Here is an 18,304-nt window from a genome sequence, read left to right on the forward strand (position 1 = left end):
TCTCTAGACACTAGTCTAGTCTCTAGGCAAGCTTTCATTCCAGCATCGCCTGTAAATTTCATCAGGGTTGAATTGTCTGCAACGAAACATGCAATAAAGACCCACCCGAGGCAGCCACAGAGAGACAGAGTTCAGCTGGTCGAAAAGGCCTTTGAAAGTCCAAACAGAACCCTGAGCTGGGCTCCAACAAGCGGGAAGCTCTGTGGGAGAAGTCGAAGGACAGGAGCTCAGTGGAGTCCCTGCCAGCACCCAGGGGCCAGTGTGGGAATTTGGCTCTAAGCATTTATGTAGAGTGGGCAGCTGCCAGAGATTATTGCAGATGGGCAATCTCCTCAGTGACCTAGGCTAAGCCTAGCCTACCACTTCCCCACCCTTGGCATGGTGGCACCTGCCCGCTTGGTTATAAAAAAGGCTCCATCTGTGACGTGGGGCTGGAATTCAGAGGCCACTGGAGGGACAGGTCATGTGTTTGTTCAAAGCCCTGCATGATCACCTGGAGGCTACAGGTGGTATTTTATGGGTGAGCAGGCTGGGCTGTTGCAAGACAATCTGGCATTTATACAGACACCACACACAGAAGATAGCAGCTTCCTGGAGGAAATCAAGTCAGGGACGGGCAGAGGAAAAGGCAGAAAGCTAAACTGACCCCCTAGCCCCAAAGATATACCCCTCCTGCTCCCCCTTCACTCTCACCGCCCCACACACCCACTCCCCAGACAGATTTTCTTTTTCACACCAGACTCCTGGATCTCCTTCCTGGCAAGCAGTTGGCATGTTGTGCATTAACCCGCCACCAGCTGCCCTGCCATGATTCACTGCCAAACATTGGCTTCAAGGACAGAGATCCTGACTAATCTGCTCCAGGGAGGAATAACCCAGACCGTGAACATCTCTCCCTGCACCACTGAACTCCAAGGAAAAGTTTGTTAGGATTTAGCCCATTGAACGGGCTCTGGTAGAGAGGTGGAAGGGACAGGAAGGTTACAAAACATGGCCAGACAGCCCAGAGAGCTCAGTGCATCACAGTGAAACCCCCATTCTAACTCCGCACTCCCAGGAGTTATGGACACCACGCTCACAGGTATCCAAAGGGGTTCCAATAATGAGAATAAAAGCTTGCATTTCCACAGTAACCTGGAGGGCTGAGCAGCAGACAAGGGATCTGCAGATCCTGGATTCGAATCCTGACCCTGGCCCGGACTTCAGGTTGGAATGCAGGTGAGGGAAGGCCTGACTCAGGTCTCACTCCCTACCCTGTACAATGGCCCCCAAAACCAAGAGCCAGCCCGGAGCAGCACTGAGCTCCAGGCAGACAGCACAGGGAAGGAGAAGGACGAGAGAGACTGATCCAAACGCCCTTGCCACAGAGAAGAATGGGGGCTAGTGCTGGGACACCCAGGTACTGTGCACCGCAGTGTTCTGTTCCCCAAAGGACTCAGCCCTGTGCCAGGGAGCCGCTAATGTCCTGCCTGCGCTGCACCATGGGAGTGTTGGCCTCGCCCACAGACAGCGCCTCGAAAGCCGGGGGTGAGGAGCAGCATCAGTTAATAACTAAAGAAAACACAGATTAGGCGAAGTTAGACCCAGCCACTGGCTGAGTGAGAGGCAATGGCAGCTGCTGAGTGGGTTTTGTCGTGAAGAGGAAAACAGGTCACGGTACATGAATATTAGGGAACACAGGGAAAACCCACTGACATAGCATTCTGAGGGCCTGACTCACCCTACCCCTGCCCCCTATGCCAAGGCAACCTCGGTGGAGAAGGCAACTGGGTCAAAGCAGAAGCATCTTGCACCCACTTTGCTCAGGGGAAAGTGATAGGGGCCCAGGCACTGCAGAATCAGACCCTGCACCATTCATAAAGGTAATGCAGCCAGATTCCTTCAGCCCCGCAGCTTGTGCAGTCATTTACAGCTGGGCAACGCAGAGCAGGGTGGGTGTGAAAATGTCCCTCTGATGTAAGTGAGGGGCGGGAGAATCTGAGCTGGTGACATTTCATGCCTATTTTGCTCTCCCTTTGCATGGGTGTAAATAGGACCATGGGTGCAGGGCTGGGAGGTGGGAGGGGACGGTGATAAGCCAGTAGCTTCAAAGTAAGCATTGACCTGTCAGTTCTTGGAGCTGATGAGTCCCAGCCCCGCCCTTGGTGGAGATGTTCCCCGTCAGTGAAAGGTGCGACTGAGCACCCAGGCCAGTGGGCACGTCTGCACCCTGCTAGAACACATGGCAGCACTCTGCCCCTATGACACTGCTGATCGCCCGCTCTCTGCGCTGCCCAGCGTGGTATTATCCCCGACCCCGCAACATCTGCTGCTTTTCTTAACGCCCTGCTCCTGGAGTCCGGTGACTACACAAGATTCGCAGCTTTCATTAAACAAAACCTCAGCCTCTAGCCCTGGTGGCTGTAGAGAAAATACTGACAAGCTGAATGCGGCCCAGCGCCCCAGAAAGCAGGAGGCAAAGAAAAAATACCACCACCATTTACTATGTTTTGGAGCCCACGATTCTGGGGGCCTGACTCCTGATTTCTAAATGCTCGGGGTGGGCAACCCTGCAAATGATTAACAACCGCGAACCACTGAGAAGCTTGACATCACTCAACAAGCAGCTCCCATCCCTGCTCCTAGGCTCCTGAATCACAGCCCCCCTTGAATCTATCTGCTTTGTGGGCCATTTTGTCTTAGAATTTGACCCCCCCCTTCTCCCTGCTCATCCTGGGCACAGCTCCAGCACAGAGCCCTGACGCTTACCTGCCATTGCAGCGTCCCGCAGTGACACTGGAGGGAATGGTCTCGCGCAGGGTGGGAAGGGACGTTAAAGTTCCATGGAAATGGACCGATTTCCATAGGCCAGGAGCTTGCTTTGCAAGTGAAAGCAGCCAGGGTCAGGGGGCAGCTCTCGGCAGCACAGTGAAGACAGCCATGCGCATGGACGGCAGCCACAGGAAAGTCCAGCCCTGCTGCCCTGACTCTCTCTGTTTAGCATCAATACATCAACCAGAGAAAAGCTGGGCTGCTCCTAAGGCAAAGCCTAGGTGATGTGTTCATCAGGGCTTCTCCTCCTGTAAGCAGGTGTGGAGAGGTGGAGGGGGCTTCGTGTCTTATTTATCACTTTCTCCTGAGACTGGCTGCTGCAAAGGGGTTTGTTTACACGTCTCCTAGCAGCTGCAATAGCTAGCCCTGCTCTCCTTTCTTCTGTTTGTCCCAGTAGGCTGGGGGTGGATTCCCCACCCCGCCCTGAAGGGACATGCACAGCACGATGGAGAAAAGCAAAAGACACGGGAACAGCCTCGGGGGGTGGGGCAGCCCAAGCCATCAAATTGGACCTAGGTGGCAATGCAAGACAGATAAAGTGGAAAAGCCACCTGCCCCTTGCTGCTGTGCAGCCTGCTTTATTCCTGAGCTGGGGGGATGGGGGTTTGCTTTTCTCTGAAGTTCATCCCCTGCCTGGATACTCCTCATGCTAGTCTCACAGCACACCCGCCTGCATACAAGGGCAGGGTCAGCAAAGTTCTTTCCAGGGCCAGAATTGCCCACACACCAATGCCCTAGTCTCCTGGAAAGGGCCTTCCTCTGCTACCAACCAGTGCTTCCTGCATGCCTTGGACACTATCAAAAGTTGCCCCTCGAAGTGCCGGTTAGGGGGACTCAGGAAACTCTCAGGCAGGCAAGAGAGGCCACTTCCTGCCAACTGAGAGAGCCCCAGAACAAACCTTGCCTCCAACACCCAGGCGTGAGGAGTGCTTTCAAATCTGCACGTCGATCTGGTTCTCAATTTTTCATCCCTATTTTTAACATGGGTTGAATTCAAACCTTTGCCCCTGCAGTGTTTGAAATCTGGTTCTCGGTCAAATGGCTGCGGCCTCGCTGCAGTTAATCTCTCGCCTAGATCTTCATGTCCCCTTGAATCAGACCCTGGGCAGCCCCTCTGCTCTGTCTGTGCCCAGACTTTGAATTCCGCACGACTTCTCAATACAGTTCAGTGATGCTGAGATGATGCAAGCTGTTTCAGAGACTCTACCTGAACTTTAGTAATGTGTTCCCCAGACAATTGTAGCCTTTGTTCTGTTGGAAAATGACATGGGTTTCAATGGGGTTATTTTTTTCTTTGTTGTTAGTTTGTTTTCATTAACTGTGGAAAAAATTGCACAGGCTGAGGCATCAGACCCTGATCCTACAAAGCATCCTCACACATAGAACCACAGAAATGTGCGGCTGGAAGGGGCCTCAACAGGTCATCTAGTGCAGTCCTGCACTGAGACAGGACCAAATAAACCTAGGCCCTCCCTGACAGGTGTTTGTCATCTGTTCTTAAAAACCTCCGGTGACAGGGATTGGACAACCTGCCTTGGAGCCCATTCCAGAGCTTAACTACCCTGAGACTTAGAAAGGTTTTCCTAATATCTAACCGTACTGCAGATTAATCCCATTACTTCTTGTCCTGCCTTCAGTGAATGTGGAGAACAACTGATCACCATCCTCTTGATAACAGCCTTTACTATAGTTAAAGACACTTCTCAGGTCCCCCTTCTGTCTTTTTTTCTTTTTGTCTGACTAAACATATCCAGTTTTTTCAACTTTTTCTCATAGTTGAGATTTTCTCCCATTTGTCCATATCTTTCCTAAAGACCAGTGCCCAGCTGAGGCCTCACCACTGCCAAGTAGAGTGAGACAATTACCTCCCGTGTCTTACATACAACACTCCTGTTAATACACCCCAGAATGATATTAGCCTTTCTCACAACTGCATCATGTTGTTGACTTATTCAGTTTGTCAACCGATGGAACCCCCAGTTCCTTTTCAGCAGTACGACCACCTAGCCCAGTGGCTCTCAAACTTTTTTTTTTTTTTTTTTACCGGTGACCCCTTTTACATAGGAATCCTCTGAGTGTGACCCCCCTATAAATTAAAAACACTTTTATATGTATTTAACACCATTATAAATGCTGGTAGCAAAGTGGGATTTGGGGTGGAGGTTGATAGCTCGCAACCCCTCGTGTAATAACCTCGCGACCCCCTGTTTGAGAACATCTGACCTAGCCAGTTTTTCCCCTTTTACACTTGTCTTTATCAAATTTCAACTTGCTAATGTCAGACTGATTCTCCCATTTTTCAAGGCCATTTTGAGTTCTAATCCTGAGTTCTAATCCTGTCCTCCAACGTGCTTGCAACCCCTGCCAGCTGGGTGCCATACACAGATTTTATAAGCATACTGTACTCCATTGTCCAAGCAGCTAATGAAAATACTGAATAGTACCAGCCCCAGGACTGATCACCGTGGGACCCCACTACACACAGTCTCCCAGTTTAACAGCAAACCAATAAGAACTACTCTTTGAACACGGTTTGTCAGCCAGTTGTACACCCACCTTCTACTAATTGCATCTAGACCACATTTCCCTAGTTTGCTTATGAGGCTGTCATGTGGGACCGTGTTTAAAGCCTCACTAAAGTCAAGGGGGAAGGATCACATGCTTCTCTTTACGCAGGGGAGTAGCCTAATCAGCGGGACTATTTCCCTGCGTATGTCCTAAGAGACCTGGGAGGTCTTGTGTCCACTCGCCTTGCTGGGAGGCGCAGAACAATGCCACACAGCCAGGTCATTGCAGCCACAGGACTGCTGAGCTGTCACCTTATAGGTGACATGCAGCCATTTTCCCCCATTTGGCATGTCCTAGTTCATCTCATCTCCAGGGTATCTCCTCAGTATCTAAGGCCTGACTATGGTAGAATAATATCGAGGTCCAGAACAAAACGGTCAGAAATCTCTCCTTGTGATGCCCGGGAGCTGCAGGGGCACAGCACCTGGCGGAGCCAAGCCATATAGGCTTTGAGGAGACAAGCATGTGGTGACAACACAGACTTCTCAGGGATATTTGGTTACCTGAACAAAAGCAGAACCGGGGCCTGAGCCTTTAACAGAAAGCACCAAGGTCATTCCCTCGGCAGACCATGGCCAGATCCAGTGGAAAGACTCCCCTGACTTCAGTGGGCTTTAGATCAGTTAGGATCAAGGTCTTTGGTACCCAAGCAAGCAGCCCTGCACCATGCACACAGACTCCCATCCCAGGAACCCTCTTTTTCCAGCACTCCCTGTACTTTTAATGCACATATTCAGTTCACTGACTGCTGTTTCCTTCCATCTGCAGGACACAGAGTCTGAGCAGCCCCTGAACAGGAGAGGTAATGGACTTAGGGTCTCAGGTGTGGTTGTAAGTGTTGCTAACTGTGCTCCAAGACCATGTGCTCATGAGCTGCTCTCTGTGTTGCAGGTCCTTCTCCAGCACGCAAACCCCTGACTGGGACACAAAACTTAAAGCGATTTGGCATCCCGCTCATTGCCACCGTCCTGAGCATGGCCACCATCATTGTAATTGCCTTCCTAAGTAAGGTCCCTTCTCTCCTGTCCCACTTCCATGCTGGGAGCTTGCACAGCAGCCACTCTTCCCTCTTGCTCTACACTCCACCAGGTGCCCTAGCAGTCTTGGCCAGAGCACGCCTAACAAGGCCCTGTAGTGATCGCGCCTGAGGTTACAGCCTTTCCCCTGCAGAAACAGGACCTCACACCTGCTGAGGCCAGTATGATTTGGGGAGAAACAGGGCGAGATGCAAACTTCAGATCCAGATCCCAGTCCCAGCCCCATTGCAAAGCCCAGGGCTGTTGGGATCCAGGATTTGGGGGGAGGAGTGACTCTATCCTCAGGGGTCTCATCCTAATGCCGCCTCTGGGCCAGGTTGTGTCTGACTCCAATGTTTATGCAGAAGTTGGGGGACAAACTGCAAGGAGCCTTTGCCTGCTAGGGGGGGTGTATTGAGGACCGTTGGAATTTTGCAAGCTGTTGCTTTAAAAGTGGGGGTGTTCCCTGGTCCTGCTTGCAGGCTCTGGGGCTCTGTAGTAATGCCTGCAAGTGGAGTCAGTCTGCCAGGATGGAAACAGACAGCTTAAAGCACAGTGGGATATCTCATTGCCCTAGGAAGCAGCCTGTTTTCTCCTTCTCTGTTTTTGAGCTCATTCTCAATGCTAAGAAATAAAATTGTGTTATGTCGCAAGCTTCCAGCGAGAGATCTTATCTCTGTGTGCGTATGCCATGAACATAACTCTGTGCAGAAGCCAGGCACAACTAGGCATAGCTCACTCCCTGCTACTGCCCCCAGGGCAATGGGAATGGTGCAGGGCTACGCTTAGCCCCACTGCGCTGGCCAGCTGAGTTAGCTGGATGGGTAGGGGGCACCTCTATATGCTTGTGCAAAGACATGCTACCTCCCTGTGTCACGGAGGCACTGTGCATCTAAAACACACACCCCCTCCTGGTATCCACCTGGCCCATAGAGCTCTTGGGTGTGTCCCCAGCATCCTTACATAGCTTGAAAAGCTCAGCACATGGTTTACACCAGACCTGAATCTGCACTGGGAGAGCATGCAAGGAAAGCTTCCCCCCACTCACAGGCCTGCAGAGTGAGTGCTGCCAAACCCCTTGCTCTCAGGAGAAGCCATTTGCAACAAAGATTTAAACCCACCCCACCCCCCAACATTCCGTGGCAGACATGAGACAAACATCAAAGACCAAGTTGGACTCTGTTTCTTTCCCCTCTAGTCAAGGCAACTCTAGAACACTACTACTTCCTCTGCAGTAAGACAGTCAAGTTCATCCCCCTGCAGCAGCAGTGTAATGGGCAGGACGATTGCTCCTGGGGAGAGGATGAGGAGAACTGTGTGAAGCAGGTCCCAGAAGGCCCACTAGTGGAAGGTGAGTTGTGGATGTTAAGCCAGCAATGCCAGGTTGTGCTGGGGTCAGGGGGCTGAAAGCAGCATTCAGAGCTGTTTGCTGCATTTAGAAATCACTAATCAGGGCCAATGGCTGTACTAGGGATTAGCATGCACCAGATGCTGCTAATGTGCCAAACTGCAGCCACCTGGAGGGGAGCCTGCAATGTAGCTGACTCTGTGTGTTTCTCCCTAGTCCGCATTTCCCAAGACAGAACCACCTTGCAGGTGCTAAACAAAGAGACTGGAGCCTGGTTCTGGGCATGTCATGATAACTTTCATATGACCCTGGCAAAAGCAGCTTGCAAGCAAATGGGCTACAGCAGGTATCTGCTTTCCATCTCATTCCTCCTGCTCTCTGGTCATCCCTTTCCCTCTCATTGGTATGGAGCTCACTGCCCCTTTAATAAAAACTTTACTAAGGGGATATTTGAAATAACTATTAATACTCATTAGCATACAAAGCTCTGGCCCAGTGTCCTCTCTCTGCAAAGCAGGGATAGATAGCCAGGTGTCCCCTTCACTGCCCCTGTAGACATGAGAGGGAACTCAGTCTCTGCAGCCCATTCAGTCCTTCCTCTCTGCTGAGGCTGCGCATGGCTTTGGGGATGCAGGCACCTAGACAAACTCCCAGTAGCCCTGCTCTCCCTGCCTGACTGTGGCACTGGGTCTCAGCTTTCCCTCTTCTCCAGGACCTGACTCCATATAGTCTCATGCACCCAGCACAATCACCCTCAGGTCTCCTCTGCTGGGCTTCCATTTATCAACTTCAACTGCACAGAAGCAAACCTAGGCTTATGTCCTTGCAGCTATCTCCCTGCAGCCCTTCCAAGGGTTACACAGTCAGCCACAGATCAGGGCTTCTCTACATCTCCCTAGCCAGCTCTGCCCCTAGTTTTGCTCCTGAGGTCCTCCCCCTGACCTCTTAGCCATTGCCATTCTACCCAGCCACTCCCCCTTTCCCACTTCTCCTTTCTCTGAATGAGTGCCAGGCTCTGCCCTTTATAGCCTGCCTTGCTTATATGATCAGTCACATGATCTCAGGGTGCTAGTCCCTCCTCCAGTATTCCCAGCCCTAAAGGATTGAGGGCACAAACAGCTGGGCTGCTCTGTGTTACAAACACTCTGATATTCCCACAGTCATTTCACACAGGGCTCCAAGCTGCCATCTAGGAGTTCTGGGTGTTGCTGATCACCAACCGGAGCCAGATCTGAAAGAATAAGCTAGCTGTGAAAGGCTGTCTCCCCTCTCTAGCCTGCACCAGTTCTTTTCAGTGAACAGAGCTGAGCTAATACAGCATGGCTAATTAAAGCCAGGATTTTCTAAGGAACCTGGCCAACCCTGAGCATCCAAAAATCATGAGATTGGCTAAAAAGCATGAGTTTAAAAAAAAAATACATTGGGGTGTATTGGAGGGGTTGGGGTTTTGTTTGTGTTTTCCTCCTTCTGGTGTTGGAGCCTTTAAGGTTCAAGCTTGTAAATGTTTCTCCATGATCATGGGGGCTAGAAACTTACTTCTTTAAAAAATAAAAGTGAGGATTCTCACCTAATCCCTGACTCAGGGAGCTGGGGCTTAAGCAAAATAACAACTAGGGTGAGAACTGGCAAAAGATTATAGGCAACTAACTCCCTTAGGCTTCTTTGAAAATCCCAGCCTGATTGTTTTCACCCAGACCCAGAGTCCTTTCCACTCAACCAGCAGCTGATGCCTATTACTAGCAGGTGAGCATGTAAAGTGCCATCAGCTGGGGAGCCTAACAAATCAATACACCCTCCAGGAATCCCACTGGGCATGAAACCTGAGCAGGCTTTCAATTCCTGACACAAATGGAAATGAAAGTAAAGGATAAAGCACACACCCTCCAGACACCCACGGGCTTCTTTCTGGGGTGAATTTGCTGCAGGGACCAGCAAGAAGGGTGTCCATCTGCAATGCTTATTTTAACAAGAAAGGTTCCCTTTGTTTCTCAGCCATACTGACTCCACCAGGTGAAACAGCCTCCCCCTTGCAGGAAGGGAGCTGCCACTGGCCTGCTGAGCTTGCACTTTGCAAGTGACCAGGGCTGCCCAGGAGGGAGGGGCAAGTGGGGCAATTTCCCCCAGGCCCCACAGGGGCCCCCATGAGAATATAGTATTCTATAGTATTGCAACTTTTTTTATGGAAGGGGCCCCCGAAATTGCTTTGCCCCAGGCCCCCTGAATCCTATGGGCAGCCCTGCAAGTGACACTCCAGGATTCTGTGGTCGTTTGGGGCGAGCAGCGGGTTTGGGGTCTCCCCTTCGCTGTGGCCATTCGGGTTGTTTTTCTCTTTCTGTCCCTGTTTTTCTTTGCCTTCTTCTTGCTTCTTTCTCTCCTTCACTCTCTTTTCACTGGTCCTTTCTCCTGTGGCTCATGTTGTACATCCACAGCGGGTGCCCTGAAGCAAGGCCGGACGTGCTCTGGCACGGTACAGAGAGGAACCTGCCCTTCCCCTACCCCAAGATGATCTGAGCTGAGAGTGGTTCAGTGGGAGCAGCATCTGTCCATTGTACGGTGCACGCTGGCTGGCAGCAGCTTTCTCCCTGAGTGTTGCCCTTCCTGGGCAGCTGGTCCAGACTCAGTCCCTCTGTCCATTAGGGACCACTTTCTCCTTGCAGGGACCCCTCGTGGGCTCAGTCTGTGAGCTCCTGTCTCCTCACAAACCCACTGGGCCAGGATCCCCGGCTTTGCCCAACTGAGGGCAGCAGGCACTTTGCCAGGAGCCACAATGCAGTATGAACTGAGGCAGGTTGCCTGGCCAACCCAAACTATAACAGGGAAATGTCATGTCCCACCATGCAATGCTCCATCACTGGCCCAGCAGCAGGGAGGTCCTAGCATCTCTGCCACTCAGGTTGGATGGATGCACGCACAGGCCGGCATGGGCTCTGCTGCCACTGGCTGTGCTGCTGGGATGGGGCCACTTGATCAAACACTATCTGTATTTTCCAGCGTCCCCACGTTCAGCGCGGTGGATATTGCAGACACACAGGGCCTGCCCATCAAGGAGGTCACACTGAACAATGGGGTCCTCCGAGGGCAAGACTCCGGCAGGTGAGTGGAAAAGCAACCAGTAGGTGATCTGCGGAATGGATTAACTTGGCTGTTTCAGTGCATCTCGTGGAGAGCGGCTGCTGCGATCAGCAGGGCTTGCTCCTGGGCTGAGAGCAGAGCAGCAATGATTCTTAGTCTTAGCGCTTAGACAGCATTTCCTTGCTCATCACACGTTATAGGCAATATTACTGCTCTGCTCCTCAGCACGGGAGGCAGCTCTGTGCCACTCTCCCCATGCTACAGTCGAGAAACTGAGGCACATGATTGTGTAAGGCCACAGAGGGGCTCAGTGTCAGAAATGAAGCCCAGGATGTGTTCCTGGCACCCAACCTTGTGCTCAGACCACCCCTTTCTCCATGAGGTTTATAGAGGTTTGTCAGCTGGTGCCCCTGTGATTCAACATGGCTGGCTGGCACCTATTGCTGACGGTTCCCTTGATAGCCCCCAACATGACAGCTGACTGACCAACTCCCCAGCAGCCAACAGCCTGTGCTCTGTTAGTGATGCTGACCTATAAGCAGGCCCCAAAGTGCTACTGAAATCCCTTGGGGCCGGGGACAGAGATGTTCTCTTGCTGGGAACAAGGTTCAGTCGTGACCAGCTCCCAATCTAGCATGGTTCACGCTGACCCGTCAGCAATGGGTCAGTAACTGAGGGCCTCACTGCTGTGTGTGGACACCACTACGCTGGGGAGCTGCTGAACCTGGGCGGGCTCAGAGCCACACAGCCCCAGACGCTGTTCCGAAGGGACAGGATTTCTGTCCCTGAGCAGGACCTTTCTGCCAGGCAGTGCCCTGTGAGGTGCTTCTGGCAGCTGGCCCTGGCTTCCCATTGACACACCCTGGTTGGGGCCGTGTTAGGAACAGCTACACCTTGCCAAACCAGAGGAACGTATAAGCCACTTGCTTGGGGCGGCCTGGTGGGGAAGCCTCTGACCCCAGCCTCTCCTCCCCTCCCGAGAGCAGGGCCAGGCAGGGATTAGTGCCAGGGCCGGCGATGGGGGGAAGCTGGTACAAATTACCGGGGGCCGGCAGTCCGGAAGGGGGCCCAGGGCCTGGCTTCCTCGGCTTCATCGTCCCTGTTTAGCCAGTCCACCCTTGTTGGGGGGCCCAAACCCGCTCTCGGCGGCCCTGTTAGTGCACAAGAGGATGCTGCTCAGCTCTGCAGCAGCCTCACTCTGTACAGTGAACTCCCCAGGGCCTGGGCCCAGGCCGAAGCCAGCTGCTGACCCACTGTCAGCCCAGCCCCTGCAGAGTTTATCATCTCTGTGGTGGCCAATGCAGAGTTTGTCACAAGGTGCCTGTTAAAGCGCTGCTGCTTCAGTCCATACGGACTTTATAAACTTGGCACGGCTCAGAAACACGGCCAGTCAGGAACCCAGAACAGTCAGCGCTGCCACTTCACTCCTCTGAGCAAACCCCCTGGGTTTGAGGAGGCTCCTCACAGACGTAATGTGGGGGTCAGTCCACAGGCTGAAGGGCTGATTTCAAGGTAATCGTGTACTAACCAATGCAATGTGCAAACCCCATAGCTCACGGGCAGAGATGTGCTGTGAGAGATGTAGCAGTTAATGTGCCATTTTCCTGTTCCAGGCAGTGCCTCTCTGGATCCGTCGTTTCACTCACATGTGCCAGTAAGTGTGATTCTGTTATTAACACTAATAATAGATTATCAGGGTTGGAAGGGACCTCCGGAGGGCATCTAGTCCAACCCCCTGCTCAAAGCAGGACCAATCCCCAACTAAATCATCCCAGCCAGGGCTTTGTCAAGCCTGACCTTAAAAACCTCTAAGGATGGTGTCATAGCTTCCTACTCAGATCTGAACCCTAGAGTTCAGAAAATAAGTTGCTAGCATGAAACCTCCAAGCTTAATTACCAGCTTGGATTCTTATTTGCGCTGCACCAGACAGGAATTTCCAGTGCCTGCTCACTCTGGTCTCCCCAAAACCTCCCTGGAGGACCCCAAGACTCAGATGCCCTGAGTCTCACAACAAAGGGAAATAACCCACTTCCCTTCTCCCTCTTTACCTCCTCCCAGGCTTCCCCTCCCTGGGTTACCCTGGAAGATTATGTACTTAAAACTCCTGGAATTAACAAAACAGAGAGGACACTTCCCCTCCTTCTTTCCCTCCCACAATTCCCTGGTGAGCTGCAGGCTCATCCCCTGAGCCCCCCTAGAAGAAAATCAGCAGGTCTTTAAAGAAAGCTTTATATAAAAAGAAAGAAAAGACATAAAAATGGTCTTGTTCAAGATGACAATATACAGGGTTATTGGCTTAAAAGAAACATGAATATACAGCCTATTCAAAAGAAATACAATTTAAACATTCCAGCAACTACACACATGTAATACAAAAAAAACAATATAAGCTATTGTTTTTTCCTTTGTACTCACAACTGGAACCAGAAGATTAAGAAAAGCCTGGAGTAGGAGATCCTCTCTCAGAGCCGAAGAGACACTAGATCAGAACAAAAAAAAAAGGCACACCAAACTCCCTCCCTGAGCTTTGAAAATCCGGTTTCCTGATTGGTCTCCTGGTCAGGTGTTTGGTTCCTTTGTTAACCCTTTACAGGTAAAGAAACATTAACCCTTAGCTATCTGTTTATGACAGATTGGAGATTCCACCACCTCCTTGGGTAAACCCATTCCAGTGCTTCACCACCCTCCTAGTGAAATAGTGTTTCCTAATATCCAACCTAAACCTCCCCCACTGCATCTTGAGACCATTGTTCCTTGTTCTGTCATCTCCCACCACTGAGAACAGCGGAGCTCCATCCTCTTTGGAACCCCCCTTCAGGTAGTTGAAGGCTGCCATCAAATCCCCCCTCACTCTTATCTTCTGCAGACTAAACAAGCCCAGTTCTCTCAGCCTCTCCTTGTAAGTGATGTGCTCCAGCCCCCTGATCATTTTCATTGCCCTCCACTGGACTCTCTCTAATTTGTCCACATCCCTTCTGTAGTGGGGGGACCAAAACTGGACACAATACTCCAGATGTGGCCTCACCAGTGCCGAATAGAGGGGAATAATCACTTCCCTTGATCTGCTGGCAGTGCTCCTACTAATGCAGAGAGCAGCAGCAGGTTTGACAAATCCTGGCACCATTCTTACCTAGTCTTTACTTGGGCTGACTCCAACCTGACTCATACTCAGGAGCGCAGGATTTGGCTCATGGAGTTTCATGTGGACAGATGTGATACAAGGTATGGATCTGGTACAAGCACGGAGCTGCCGGAGCTGGCAGTTATGGAGCAGTGGAAGGAAGTGCAGCTGGTCTGTGCCATTCTTATGTCACAAGGTGTGACACCGGGCACTGATTCAAATCCAGCCCAGGGCTGTAGTGACTTAGAGCTGTCATCATTTCAGTCCTTATCAGTACTAGAAAAGTTGGCTTAAGAGCACCGATTTAAAATCTATCCAGCTAAAGCAGTGCAAAAACTAATGTAGACGCACTTATGGCGTAACCCCTACTTCCACTAAGTTAGCTAGTGCAGGTGAATTATCTAATTAATTATGCTAAGCCAATTAAGATTTACAGTTTGAATGGGAGGGCAATAAATGAATTGATTTAAGCAAGTGTGGCAAAATTCTAAAGAAAGCTACAGAGTCTGCGATATACATATACGCCCTGCAGTGTCAATGGAAGGCAATACACACAAACGCACATATACAGCTCTCTGGCTCCTAGGAATACAGTCTGCACAGACAGGTCTGGAACATGCATTCCCCCCCCCCCCCCCCCCCCCCCGCCCACGGCACATTCTCGGGCAGTGGGGGGGGGGGTCACTCTCCCACGTGCTGAGCTAAGATGTTGATTTGTTATCTCTTACCCTTGGATGCAGCCTGCGGAGAAAGTGTGAGGTCTCCACGTGTGGTTGGTGGGGGCCAGGCCAGGATCCACTCTTGGCCATGGCAGGTCAGCTTACAGCACAAAACCCAGCACCTCTGTGGGGGCAGTATCATTGACCCGAGGTGGATTCTCACAGCAGCACATTGCTTCAGGTGAGTCACCAGTGCAATCCCACTAGGAATTGTGGGTGGGGGACTCACATTAACCACGGACACAAGCTGAGACTACAAACTGGAGATTAAGTGTATAAATACTGGGGGAGCCAGGGCTGCTTTCAGGAGCTGAGGGCTCGAGCTGCTTGGAAATGGCATTTTACATTCTGTGAAATGTTTTGATGAAAATGAAAAAAAAAAATCATATTCATTTTTTAAAATTGTGATGGAGGGTGATTACTGAAAAATTGAATAAACCAAATGTTTTTGGTTTTTAGTTGTGAAAAAAAAACAAAACAAAAAATCAGTTTGTGATTTGTTTGTGAAAGCCCCAACATTTCCACAATCGAGAAATTTTCTCACAAAACCTTCCAGTTAGTTAAAAAGCCATTTCACATCAACAAGCTCTGCTGAGTGCCCGTAACTCCAGGGGCAGAGGGAGTGGGAAGTGCTCGGCCGCTCAGCCAACCTGGCTATATACACACTACGGGGTGATTTCCCCGCCCTCTGTGCTGTCATTTACCCCAGCACAGAGCACGGGTAAAGTACAGCCAACCTTTAACTCCTGCCAATAACTGGAATTCCCCTGTCTTTAAGCAATTTCTTTTACTATTTCAAAATTAAACTCTGGTTAGGTGCTTATATCTTTCAGGGCTCTCTTTGCTTCTTGTGCCTTGTCCGATCTGTAATGCAACAATAGTTTGGAAAGAAAACATATAAAATTCCTTATAGTTCCTCTAATCTTAGTGGACCTAGCCTGTATATTCTTTGATTATATCTAATGCCTTTCATTTTGCATTCTTCAAGGCGTATGGTAATACATGAGCCATTATTGTGAAGGACAGATTATCCATACAGAGAGTGACAGTGTCTTTGAGCCATAAAGCAAACGAATGGGCAGCTTCAGTGTTCAGATGAAAGCTAGTTTGTTTGGATTTCTTGGAGCATCCAGAAGTTTGACCTCTGGAACATTTTGTATTCTGGATCTTGCAGCAAGTTATTGCTTAGACAGTTCACTTGAATCCCCTTTCCTTCATCCCAATCTATCCCCAAAGTCCAGCACTTAAGCCCCTGTGGCCAGACAGTGACGTGGGAATTCTAGACACATGTACAACTTGAAAGGTTCCTGCCTAAACAATCATTTGAAGAGTTTGTTAAGCAGGAGAACTTACATTTTTGAGTGCATTTCAACCTCAGTTTATCTGAGATTCTTTAGTCAACGTCTCATGTTTTGAGTTGTGCATGTTGATCTTCCCATTGTCCTTAGTTCCTTTAGGAAGGAACTAACATCGGGAATAAGTGAAGATTGCTAAAATCCTGGCTGGAGACAGTGTAGTTGTACCACGTGGGTCCCAGGAGATTGGAGAGACCAGGTGGGTGAGGTAATATCTTTTATTGGACCAACTTCTGTTGGTGAGAGACAAGTTTTGAGTTACACAGAACAATTCTGCATGTCATGAAGGGTGATTCGTTGCTTCCTGACTAAGGGGCAGAGAGGGAGCTATAGTGCTTATTACCAATACATATTCAAGGCGTATTTGACCTCTATACATCTCACATGAGCACCTATCATTATGGAGAAGTCACAGAAGGAAAAGAGCCACTAACCATTCGCTGAATTTGTGCATAGGAACAACCTGGCCCTTCAGAACTGGCGAGTGAAAGCAGGATCCGAAATCCTCTCCAACTTCAACACTATCCCCGTAGAAAAGATCTTCATCACTGACAGTAGTTATACGTTTACTAAAGATAATGACATCGCCCTGGTAAAGCTGAAGTCTCCCTTAAGTATTTCAGGTGAGCGAGAGTCTACTCTCTAAAATCACTTTCAGAAACTCCTTTGAAATAAGCACCCCACATAAATACCTTGGCATCCCTTGCTTATGGATTTGTCTAAATGCACGATAGGGCCGGATCCTCTGCTTTGGCAAAGTGGGAGTGCATGACATGGGACAGGCACAAGTCAAAGGCTCTGAGGACACGTGAAGGAGACTGATAAGTCCATCTGGCACTGCGTGAAACACCAGTGTGTGAATGGTGCCATTAGTAAATCAACGTGTGTGATATAACAACCTGCAATGGCTGTGCCTGGCTCAGCCCGTGAGTGTGCCTGACTGGCCAGACAAACGTGTGAGTGTGAATGTGCCTGACCTGCCAGAACTCAACAGAACACACTCACTTCTGCCCTGGTGCACACTGCATTAGGCCTGTCAAGCAGCTGTGTAAAACCCACTCTGATCATTCTGGCATGAGTTTAAGGTGATCCATCTCTAGTGCCTGGGCAGCCAGGCGATCCTTTCTCCACAAGCCTAGAATTGAAACCCTCTCTCCTGATTCTGTCATTCATATTCTCTCCCTTCCAGACACAGTTAAGCCAATCTGTCTGCCTTTTTTTGATGAGCAACTGCCCCCTAATGCCCCCCTGTGGGTGACAGGCTGGGGCTACACACAGCAGGATGGTGAGTTCAGTAGGTTAGTTCTCTACCACGCAGAACTGAAAACTGCTCTTTAACCCTGGCGCTCAGAGAGGCAGGGTGGAAGCTCTCATTTGTGTCACTCTTATTAAGGTACATTGTCCAAGTCTCTGCAGCAGGCCCAGATCAAACTGATTGACAGCAACACCTGCAATGCTCTCGACGCCTACCAGGGGGCCGTCTCAGATAAGATGCTATGTGCAGGCCTTATGGAAGGTGGTGTCGATACCTGCCAGGTGAGTACCTTTCTCCCCTTCCAAAATCTGTTCTTCTCGCCACTGAGGTGGAAGCTCAGGTGTAAATCCTGCGTGCTCATTCCTGCAGCCCCTCTGAAGAGGAGCAGGGTGGAGCCCTGAATAACATTCCTCTAATTCCAAGTGCATTCGGGGTCCTTGCTAGCCTGTGGGACTGGGCCACAGTCACTGGATGTTGTGGGGCAGAAGGGAGGCTGGACCAAGACTTTGAATGAGTCAGATTTTCAGAAAGCAACTGAGCACCTGCCCCCTGAAAATCAAGCCCCTCTAAGGTGTTTCAGGTTTGCCCCCGCAGCTCACTGGTCATTTCTGACGCTCTGGCTCCAGGGCCCTTGGCCTTATGGTAAGGCCACACTGCGTGCATATGGGCTTGAGCTCTGCTTCCTCCATAGCCACTGATGTCTGGAGAGGCACAGGGGATGGGGAACAGCAGGGTTCCCTGTAATGCCTGCTTGTGTGTGTCCCTCCCAGGGAGACAGCGGTGGCCCCTTGATGTACAATCCAGGGCACTGGCAGGTGGTGGGGATCGTCAGCTGGGGACATGGCTGTGGCGGACGAAGCACTCCTGGCGTCTACACCAAAGTTCAGGCCTATCTCAACTGGATCTACACCGTCCAGAAGGTCAGCGTCCTTGTCTCTATAACCTGACACTGATCATGAGCAGATTCCTCCCTGCTCCAGGGCTGGCAAGGGTCAGGGCTTGCAGCTTGTGTCACCCCTATGCTGTGAGTGCCAGAGG

The 18,304-nt window shown here is 50.6% G+C and overlaps 3 protein-coding genes across 3 annotated transcripts in view; 1 reads left to right on the forward strand and 2 right to left on the reverse strand.

Annotated features, from left to right (window-relative positions):
- The window catches only part of TMPRSS13 (transmembrane serine protease 13), an 86,440-nt gene extending 83,390 nt beyond the window's left edge, over nt 1-3,050 (reverse strand). The window contains exon 1 of the mRNA XM_032777189.2: nt 2,749-3,050. The gene's annotated coding sequence lies outside the window, so the exon portion shown is untranslated. The remainder of the gene's footprint in view (nt 1-2,748) is intronic.
- LOC116822944 (T-cell surface glycoprotein CD3 delta chain) overlaps nt 1-18,304 on the reverse strand; it is a 341,703-nt gene that overhangs the window by 180,188 nt on the left and 143,211 nt on the right. The window lies entirely within an intron of this gene.
- TMPRSS4 (transmembrane serine protease 4) lies at nt 1,213-18,213 on the forward strand. The gene is made up of 12 exons (XM_075073449.1): nt 1,213-1,218; nt 6,148-6,181; nt 6,271-6,384; nt 7,594-7,746; nt 7,960-8,089; nt 10,735-10,836; nt 12,429-12,469; nt 14,678-14,837; nt 16,468-16,634; nt 17,201-17,296; nt 17,405-17,547; nt 18,037-18,213. The coding sequence occupies exons 1-12, from the start codon at nt 1,213-1,215 to the stop codon at nt 18,211-18,213; spliced, it is 1,323 nt and encodes a 440-aa protein (XP_074929550.1).

The sequence above is a fragment of the Chelonoidis abingdonii genome, chromosome 18 (genome assembly GCF_003597395.2).
Source record: "Chelonoidis abingdonii isolate Lonesome George chromosome 18, CheloAbing_2.0, whole genome shotgun sequence".
NCBI lineage: Eukaryota > Metazoa > Chordata > Testudines > Testudinidae > Chelonoidis > Chelonoidis abingdonii.

Coding starts and splice junctions, on each gene's coding strand:
- TMPRSS4 (XM_075073449.1), top strand. Junction 10,837..12,428: donor CGAGGGCAAGACTCCGGCAG/GTGAGTGGAAAA, acceptor TTCCTGTTCCAG/GCAGTGCCTCTCTGGATCCG. Junction 14,838..16,467: donor ACAGCAGCACATTGCTTCAG/GTGAGTCACCAG, acceptor ATTTGTGCATAG/GAACAACCTGGCCCTTCAGA.